We start from the raw sequence: 10,851 nt of genomic DNA, 5'->3' as shown, positions 1-10,851 counted from the left end.
AAAAACTGAAAACGGGTCTCACAGACCCGAACACCATACAAGGGTTAAACAGGCGCTTATAAATGGGACAAAATAACCAGATAAAATCGGTCCTTTCAATAAGTCTAGACTAAACCTTTGGTATCTAATATAGCAGCGGTCCACAACCCCCTGGCCTCGGATCGGTGAGTCGTTTGGTACCGGGCCGCGAGAGTTGAGGCTCAGGTGTGAAATGTATAGTTTTCAGGGTTTTTATCGGTTGTCAGCGTTATTTTGTTATTGTTTTTATCGTTTACTCAGTTTTCCTGGGTCTTTTCATGTGTGTTATGAATAAATTTTCTTTTTTTCGGTACCGGTACTAGTTTTATTTTTGTTGTATTTATCCGCGACACCTTAAAGGCCGGTCCATGAAAATATTGCCGATGCTCAACATGCTTAAAATTGCAGTTTTAAGGATTTGGTCTTTGTGTAACTACAATGCTGTATGAAGAACCATGTGAAAAATACTAAAACAGGTATGTGATTCTGTGGTCATGGAGTCACTATGAACTAAAAAGGTTTAGTAGTTGGCAGGTATGACTGTAAATTGTACTTTTTGTAATTCTTGTCTGTAACTTTTAAATGCTGCTGAATAATCAAGCCTGCTAATGTTAGCATTCATAACATAGCACTATCCACTCCTGTCTAAATGTTCTCACTTCTGGGACAAAAATACCAGCATAATTAAAATGCTAATGTTAATGTACAGAAGTTCTCTGAACTGAGCTACACGCCTGTAAAGTTTCATGACTGTATCGCCCAGAAAGCTATGTAAACCTACTTTTGCGTCTGTACAGACAAAATCACATTTTACCTTAGATGTAGACACACACACACAGCCTTGGCTAAACCTTGGCTAAACTATGTACTAAGCTGAAACAGGTATGTAACCAGAACACAAGTTTTTACACTTGTTTTACATGTAAAATTTAAGAAAGACCTGAGTGTGCACCAGAAATGTGAAAATGTTGGTGAGCTTCACCAGGACACATATCAGCCTCAAAAAGAAAACTCCAAATAGAAACCATAGAAAATTGTACCCAATATAACATAATGATACTGCAGGTATTCTTTTCCATGTTATACCAGATGTTTAGGGACTAGAAAAGGATAATAGTTTAAAATAATAAAAATTTCATAGGAGATATTCTTTTTGCATCTGAAAAGCATGGAATCTCCATGTACAAAACCTTTATGTATTCTATTGATAACAGATGAAACTTGACTACATGCAGAGGCATTGCACACTACCGATAGGTCATTGGCAAGTTAAAGAAAAACACCCCGCCCCTCTAAACCCCTTATAAGAGCTGCGTGTTACAAACTATCCGATCAGTGGCAGATTTAATCACACAATGAGGAGCCTCATCTTTATAACAGCTTTGTTTCAATGTGGCATAAGTAAGTAGTGGTACCTTACTACTCTCTACTCCAAATTATGCAACAGCTAACCTTCCAGTATTTCAATTTGATTATTAGGACACCGCAAATTCATTAAAACAGTTTCACTGTTACAATATTCTGGTACTGCGCTCTCTAGGATGAATCTTGTGTTTGTTTCAGGCTGGATCTCTGTCTCTGGTTCTGAATTTCAGACTGTGGAGGTCCAGTCTGGTGAAGAAGTCACACTGCAGTGCTCCAACATCTCCAGAAGTTCAACGCATACAGAGTGGTTCAGAGTGGTCAACCGAGCTATGTTGAGCTGCATTGCCTCTATGTATGGCTCCAATGGACAAGCTTCTTTCTGTGATGGATTTCAAAATGGAAAATTCAATATGACTTCCAACAACGTTGCCGTCTTTCTTCAAATAAAGCCAGTGGATCTGTCTGATGCTGGCCTGTATTTCTGTGGATTTTTCTTGGACTATCATATAATTATTTCCACTAGGGTACAGTTGAGAATTCAAGGTGAGTTTAGGTTAAAAACCTTTCTTTGCAACTTTAGTGTTTCTCATCATGTCATGTGAAAACACAGTAACTACAAACAGCAAATTGTAAAATAATACAACAATCATGGTCACAGGTGGTGAAACCAGTGAAGGAGAGGATTTTAAGACTGAAGGTGAGATTCCGTGATGAGTGGAAAGATTTTAATCTTCACTGTGCAGTACTTTCAGTATCTTGTAAAAATATACGTTAACCACACTTTTTAGAAGAGTGCAACAGAACGACCCAACCATTGAGCATCATCTTGGCTGGTCTGACTGGTTTACTCACTATGGTGGTCATTATTCTGGTTTTAAAAATCAGGAAACTTCAAACAGGTAAATGTGGCTATAATTAGTTTCACCTACTCTTGCTGCTGATCAACAAACCCAAAGCAAAGTACTGTGTTGCTAATAAACTAATTACAATTTCATATTTGGCCTTTAGGTCCACAACAGCAACCAGAGCAAAGCAGTGAGGTAAATCCATCTTTTCTCTCTATATAAAATGTTTATGATTTAACAGAACCATTAAACATTTGATGACTCTATGAAAACATCAATCTTCAAGCAAGGAGAAAGAACTCTAAACCGTTTATTTTAATGAACAAAAATGAATTATTATAACAATATAACACTATTAATCCCAGCAGAGATATTGTTTAGTAGTTGTCACTTAAAACTGTCAAAGTTGTAAACTATAAAAGAATAAAGAAATTGTATTGTATTATATATAATCAGTCGAAGATTATAAATTAAATGCAATGACAATAAAATGCTCTGTATGCCGAAGAAATAGTTCTTCTGTTTCTAGAAAGCAGAAGCATTAGCATGAAGTTTGTTAAGTCAAAGGAGAAGAAAGGAAGACTTTCTTCCATGTTGTTGCAACACAAAGCAGCCTCCATATTTTATTGAAGTATCTATGTGTGCATAAAGCAAACTGCTATGAATTTGCTATTTTAAAACTCAATATAAACTGTACGTCACAGTGATGGCTTGGGTCATTCCACCTCCACTCAATGTTTTTCTGTATATGATAATATGGTGACTCTATAGTCGTTAATCTGAGTGTTACAGATTCAAACTTGCATATGTAATGATGTTATGTATATCTGGTATTATTATTGAGATATTATTACTCCACCAACTTTTCATATTTTTAACAAACACAGCGTTCACCTAAATTCTTTGATATTTCAGAATATGAGTTCAGGCGATCTGAACTATGCAGCTCTTAGTTTCCAAAAAAAAGCCAAAAGAAGCTGTGGACCTACCACACGAGACCTGGAGCCACATGTTATCTATGCTGCCACAAGATAGACTCACAGGATAGCCTTTGTCTGCCTGACTGCAGAGAATTAAGAATAAATGAAGCATAAATAAAACTTGCATTTGGGCCATGTTTGGGTACTCCTTATTGTGTTTCTGTGTCTTTCTTATTTGTCAGACTTTTGTCTGAGTCGAAAAATGTAGACCGTAGTGGTCTAATAGACCACTGAAAGGAAGCAACAGCACAGCGGCTGACAGTACAACTGGTGAAAAGCTCCCGTGGGTGTGTAACACTCAGAGGAGACATTATTAGGTACAGCTAGCTCTGAGCCATGTCGGCCTTTGGATGTGCCTCAATTTTCTGTGGCATTCTACAAGGTGCTGGAAACTTTCCTCAGAGATTTTGGTCCATATTAACATAAAAAGCATCACACAGTTGTTACAGATGTGCTGAATGCACATCTATATGCAAATCTGTTCCACCATATCCAGCAGTGCACAGCTGGATTGAGATTTGGAGATGGAAGAAAGCATTAATGAACTCACTGTCATGTTTAACAAACTAGTTTGAGATGATCTGAGCTTTTTGTTGTAGCACATTATCCTGATGGAAGCAGCCATGAAAAGATAGGTGGACTGGACAAACTGAGATAAGCCGTAGTGTTCAAATGATACCCATTTTATACCAGGGTACCACCACCCACAGCCTGAATCCTTAAATAATGCAGGACGCATTAATGCTTTCATGTTGTTTCTAACAAATTCGGACATTACTATCAAAATGTCATAACAGGAACCAAGATTCATTAGACTGGCAAACTTTTTCCAATATTCAGCTCAAGGTACTGCTGCTTACTCATAGGGGAATGAGTAAGCAGCAGTGGGAAGGAGAAACTCTATTTTAACAGTAATAAGCCTGTGTCGAACAGACTCAGGGATCTCCAGCCATCTGCCATGGTTAGAAAACAGGACAAAGACATGCTGTGGAGTAAAAATGACTAATGACTAAATCCACAGTGATCTATAAGCATATAGAAAGTGAACAAAAACACAAACATGCATCATGGGAAGCCTCCCCAGAAGTCTAGGCCTATTGCAACATAGCTAAATTGGAAATTCAGGGTAATCTGATAAATATATTAGGGGTGCAACAATACTCGTATCAGTATTGAACCGTTCGATACAGTGCTTTTGGTTTGGAGTCCCCCCCACCCCTCCAGTGACCCTCACAAGGGTAAGAAGAAGAGGATGCATGAATGAAACTGATAAACCTCTCCATCCATCAGGCATGAGTCTGCCACCCTCACCTAGAGACATAAACTGAATGCCCTTGCAACAGTCTTCATCCACTCCTCAAAGACACATGATGCACCACATACCTGCCCCTCTCGTTCTCTCTACAGGCGACATAATATTGGAATGTTTATAACCAGATGTAACCACACATATTGTTAAAGTGGCATAATGCACATTCAGGGAAATGATGGAGAGAAAGGAACATAAATAAAAAACAGATGATAAATAAAAACAGATGAAGCAAAATGATCAAGTAGCAGTCAAACAAAAACACCCTCAAATTTGAAAACAGTGAAACTAGCCTCTACTCATGGTCAAAGTTATTCAGATCACCATTGTTTATTTATTCTTCTGATGCAGGCAAGAAAAGGGCTTTCGTTTTAGCTGATAGAACATGCTGTCACCACAGTGGAAAATTACAGGGGGAGGAGCATGAGACTGCACAAGAACATCGTCAGGCAAGAAAGCTGCCCATACACACACCGACTGTGTCAGGATGTAATAGAGGACAATGAAAAATGAAAACACCTGACGAAGTTAAAATAAATTCAAATGAATATACATAAGATATTATTTAATTCAGTACTAAGAAACAGCTCTAGTGCAATCCCTGGCTGCATAATTTTCATTAGCCGTTGTGCTTTATAATAAGTGTCATGACCTACACATAATTTTTCATCAAAGCGTGCCATATTGTTCTTTTAAAAAGTATATATATATATATAGATATATACATATATATATGTGTGTGTGTGTGTGTGTGTGTGTGTGTGTGTGTGTGTGTGTGTGTAATTTCTCATTCTCAATGTTTTTTCTAAAATAGGTAAAAAAAAATCTGTAAATGTACAAAGGCTGGATTTATCTGGTCAAAAGCAAGTAGTTCAAGTTTCATTTCTTCTTCTTAAACTTCACGTGAACCTCTTCTGACTGTGCTCAGACCACACTGTGTAGTCTCTTCCTGTAAAGCGACGAGTATTTTGCTCACACCTCCCTCCCCCAAAGACCTTTTGACTCCCCTAACTTTGTATGCTCTTGTTTCATTAAGATAGAAACAAACAAACCAGCAGAAAAACGGACACAAAAATGTTATAATGACTTCACTAACATACATGTTGTACCCTCATGCACATAGAGAATCAACTAAATGTACAATCACATACAAACTCATGGATGTCTGATCTCATCTGCTCTCAGAAGCTAAGTGGGGTTAGCTTAATGAAGTATATATTTTAGGGGTGCAACGATACACAAAATTCATGGTTCGGTTCGATACTTTGGTGTCACGGTTCGATATTTTTTCGATACAAAAAATGTTCGCGCCTTTTTAATTTGTCATTTATTCAAATTATAAATATATATTTTAACTCAAAAGTACAGTTTTTAAATTTAATGTTGCTAAAACAAAAAAATTATTAAAAAATAAAATCCGACATACTGTTTTACTTTTGTCCATGACGTGCTTACCTTCAGGGTCATACTTCACATGAAGACCAAAATAGTTCCAAACGCCAGATCTGAATGAGGGTGGGGGAGGTTCAGTTTCGGGTAGCGTTGAGGCAGTTGCCATGTTCCAACGAGCTTAGCTTCTGTCTTGCTAGCTTGCGCTGCGCTCAGTGGATCTGCACTCGACAGTGCCAGACATTTTCCCAGTTAGATTTGGACAGTTATCAAAGCATGCTGTTATCTGTGTTGCAGATATCAGAGCTCTGCATTTGCATTGTATAGGTAGGTCAATACTAAGATGAAAAAGAAAAAAAAAACACTCCATCCCTTTAATCCCATTATAAGAGCTATGTGAAACAAACTATCAATGAATAACGGTCGGAAGCGCACCTGTAACTGGAAGGTCGCCGGTTCGATCCCCGGGCTCTCTATCCTGGTCGTTGTGTCCTTGGGCAAAACACTTTACCCTACTGGTGTTGGCCAGAGGGGCCGATGGCGCAATATGGCAGCCTCGCTTCTGTCAGTCTGCCCCAGGGCACCTGTGGCTACAACTGTAGCTGCCTCCACCAGTGTGTGAATGTGAGAGTGAATGAATAGTGGCATTGTAAAGCGCTTTGGGTGCCTTGAAAAGCGGTATATAAATGCAATCCATTATTATTATTATTATTATAATCCAACACAGACAGACTGGTTCAAAGTTATCAACAGAACTAAGCCCAGCTGTATTGCTGCTATGTATGGCTCTCAAGGCAAAGCTTCATTCTGTGATGATTTCAAAATGGAAAATTCAATATGAGTTCCAACATCACTTCTGTGTTTCTTAAAATCACACAAGTGAATTTATCTGATGTCGGGCTGTATTTCTGTGGATTTTACGTGAATAAGCATACGTGAATTCTAATCTTCCAGGTTAGTTTTATGTTCATATGAAATCCAAAAACACCTCAGAGACAAACTCACCATTGCTAATTCAGCTGCACTGCCTTGAATCCAGAGCACGTTTCAAGATTCTGGTTCCAACTTTTTGAGCTTTCCATGGAGAAGCAGCAGCTATCATACTTATTGTACATCATACAAGACTAGACAAAACTGAAGGACATAAAGCTTTTCCCACAGTGGGCCCCAGACTTGCGAAATCTCTCACCTTGTTTGAGAACTGTGGTTTGTTCAGTTTTTATCTTTTATCTTTATCTGCCAAAAAAACAGCCTAGTGTGGCAACACTGATAGTTGCTACCAGGGGTTTTGATGGCCCACTGCCTGGCTAGACCATTTCTCCACGTGAAAGCCTGGACAGGTTGAAAGAGGCTCCTTAAATAAGGGCTGCATGCTGAACTGAAATAATGATTTTGCAACATACTTTTTCTTTTGGGTTTTTTTGTTCTTTTTGTGTGTTTTTTACAACAGCCAAGCTTTTTTATCATCATCTCATACCTACCTGTCTTGATCCTGTAAAGAACAAATGTCACAGTTAAAAATGACACAGACTAATGTGTTTTCAGCATTTTCTTCATTAGGCTGTGACACTGTGTCAAATCTCAACACACTGAGTAACCTCATGTATCATGGTTAAACTTTTCCAGCTCAAATGTGCAACTAGTATGTTAAAGTAATTATCATGCCAGAGTGCTACAGTATATCTAATGGTGCAGTGTTGCTACTGTTGCGTCATAGCAGTGAGGTTTGATTCGCCTGCCTTGACTGGGCTACTTCTACAAATGAAAGCGTGGTCAGACTTAGCCTCTTGACCACCCTACTTTTTTGGAGCCAAGCCCAGAATGATCTTTCATATGCTAAGACTGTCACAGTCAAGAATAATGAAAGTAATGACTGTGGTTATTTTTTTATGAGACTGTAAATTTTTCACCTTCAGAATGTGGGCTCTGTTTAATCTGCAGCGTTGAGACTCCACCCACAAACACCTAGAAGCAGAAGGCCTGCAATAGAGACACAAGTGGAAACTCATGTTGTTTATGCTGCCAGTGCATAGAGCTGATTCTCTGTGTTCATGATGAGATAGCACGTTTAGTGGTTAAGGTTTTTATTTTACCCTGGACTAAACATTTTTATGTTTGTTTTTTTCTGCCCTAATTTGTCTTCATGTCAAATAAAAGAAGGGCATATAAAGTTTACTCATAGGGAGAGTCAAGTGGTGTTCAGTGGGAAGGAGGCATGAGCAAGATACTGATCACTTCACAGGAAGAGACTTCACAGTGTGGTCTGAGTGCTGAACTCACAAGGCCTGTACAGTCAGTAATGGTTCACAGCAAAGTTTAAGAAGAGGCAGCGGATATTAAAGTACTGTCTTTTGACTAGATAACACCAACCTTTGTATTTTCACAGACTTTAGAAAAATATAATGATATGTTTTATAATGAAATGTAATTAAAACATTTTTTTCAATCCTGCAAGCTTTCATGAAAAACAGTGTATGAGTCATGAATAAAATCTCTGGAACAGTAAGGATTCGCTGATTTCAAGACTACAGATGATTAAGAATCAAAGAAAATCAAAATCCTGCAACAGTTACCTCTTTACTGATGGAAACAATGGAATCACAGATTTAAAAGTACATTAGTTGTACTAAAGTTACATCATCTAAATTTATTTTAACTTTTTTTTTTTCATTTTCCTCTATTACATCCTGACACAGTGTGTATATCAACAGTTTTCTTGCCTGACCATGTTCTTGAGCACATTCTGGCACGCAACAGGTCTTGTGAACCTCCCCCTGTTATTTTCCACTGTGGTGACAGCACTGTTTATCAGCCGAATTGAAAGCCACAGAAACGCTAGCCTTTAAAACCACACGCAACAAATACTGTGCTGTTTTCACACTTACTTATTTCACTTCATTCTTTCTTTGCATGCATCAGAACAATGAATATAGTTGATCTAAGTGTCTTTAACCATGAGCAGAGGTTGGATTCACTGTTTTCACATGCATTTACTGATAGGGTTACTGATAGGGTTACTGATAGGGTTAGGGGGAAAAAAAGGGCTCTGAGAGAAAACTTCAGTGAGCAGCGCTTCCCTTTGTGCCTCTTTAGTGGCAAAGTGCTAACTCAGTTAAGCACTCATGTTCTTTGAATGTATGTTATGACTTTAACTTTCCTAAATGTTCTACTGTGGGAGGTGCCTGTGTGAACATGTGGCATTCTTATCTTAGGCTCCGGCCTTTATTCTGCTGCCACTGACATGCTTACTCCACTCAGCTTCATGCATTGTACATAGAATGCACAGTTCCGCATTCAGGTAGGCAGGAAGTGAAACACGTTGACACTCTTCCTTTCTCCAGTGTAGTTATGAAGATAGATAGATGGATGGATGGATGGATGGATGGATGGATGGATGGATGGATGGATGGATAGATAGATAGATAGATAGTCAGTCTTCAAGTTAAGGCTATAGATGTACCCTTAAAAACCACCTATAATACACTAATCATAGCATGTAAAAACAAGGTGGCAGGTCATCAACTCTTGAGAAGGTTCGTAATTCAATCCCTTGTTGTTCCAGTCTGCATGCCAAAGTATCCTTGGGCAAGATACTTAACCCCACATTGATTCCCAATGTTTTACTGGAGCGTGAATATTGGATGGAAAGCACTTAAGTGTAGAAAAAAGTTCTTGTGTAAATAGATACATGCAGTATAACGCACTTTGATTGCTAAAGGAGAGTATAAAAGCCTAGTGTGCTACTGAATCTGAACAAGAGTCTCTATCAGGAAGGTGCAGAAAGTTTGGCCATCAGCCTTCTGCATGAGAACAATTGCCATAAAAGCCTTGATGTCCCCAGAAAAAAAAGTGTGTGGTTTTAGTGATTGGTTAGTGAAGATGGTTGTGGAAGTAAACTGATCTTCCCTCAAGCTGTATCACCACACAGGTGCTTGAGAGTTTGTTGTGGACATCTTCAATGCACTTCACAAACCAAGATCTCTTTATGAGTTTTATTCATCTTTACAAAGACAACAAACAGCAATACAAACAGCATGACAGCAGTCTGAATGTGTTTTAACCAAGAGGGACCACAAGCCTTGAATATTTAGAGAGGAAAGTTGTGTATCTGTCATGGTCACAGAACACATTCAGTACGTGTGTGTGTGTGTGTGTGTGTGTGTGTGTGTGTGTGTGTGTGTGTGTGTGTGTGTGTGTGCAAAAGATATTCAGTAAGGAGCGGTCTTAAAATCTTCTTCTGTTTTTGATAATTTATTGATTATATAAATATTTAGAGTTATATAAACATCAGGCTCAAAAATCCCATACAGGTATGGGTAGATGTTACAATTAGACAATGAAAATATGAATTAGCCAATATTTTATCACTAGTTAACCCTTGTAATGTCCTCGGGATTCCCATACACTTGTTTGCCTTACACCTGGGGTCATTTTTGACCCGAGGACAACACAAAAATCTGCAGGTTTTGACAAAATCTTAAAGCGTTTAACTTTAGCTACCATTTTTTTTTGATTTTTCATTTATGGTGGGTGAAATTGAGTGTGTTTTTGACAACGTCTGAGCTTTAAATGCGAAGGATAGTGGACAGTGATTGTTACTGAAAGAAGATCTATATCTGGATTTATTAGACTTCATCACTTAGAACTGTTTCATCATTGCTTATTCAAATATAAAGGGAGGTTCAAAGAAAACTAACATCTTCTGATCATGTATGCTTATATGTGGAAAGGTCTCTGTAGTGGGGTGTGGCTGGTGGCTCAGCTATAAGGGAGGAATGAAGCAGCCGAGACAGAGCTTAGGGGAGGGTGGAGGCCACAGGGTTAGGGTTCATCATGACCATCAAGACTTTCCCTATTTCAGTAGCATTCTGGGTCCAGGATAGGGATAGGTTTAAAAAATGGATTTCCTGATTCAAATCAATTTGAATGTGAATAATGCAATATC

At 38.4% G+C, this 10,851-nt stretch overlaps 1 protein-coding gene across 1 annotated transcript; it reads left to right on the top strand.

The window, feature by feature from the left end:
- The first annotated feature begins 1,373 nt into the window (after positions 1 to 1,373).
- Positions 1,374 to 3,333, top strand: LOC121812881. Its single transcript, XM_042216021.1, has 6 exons — positions 1,374 to 1,419; positions 1,582 to 1,926; positions 2,042 to 2,080; positions 2,172 to 2,282; positions 2,392 to 2,423; positions 3,144 to 3,333. Exons 1-6 carry the CDS (start codon positions 1,374 to 1,376, stop codon positions 3,261 to 3,263), a joined length of 693 nt encoding a protein of 230 aa, XP_042071955.1. The 3' UTR covers positions 3,264 to 3,333.
- The last annotated feature ends 7,518 nt before the right edge of the window (positions 3,334 to 10,851 follow it).

This window comes from Haplochromis burtoni, unplaced genomic scaffold, assembly GCF_018398535.1.
Source record: "Haplochromis burtoni strain Fernald_Lab_line unplaced genomic scaffold, NCSU_Asbu1 Contig_900, whole genome shotgun sequence".
Classification (NCBI taxonomy): Eukaryota; Metazoa; Chordata; class Actinopteri; order Cichliformes; family Cichlidae; genus Haplochromis; species Haplochromis burtoni.
This window is presented reverse-complemented; position numbering and strand designations above follow the sequence as displayed.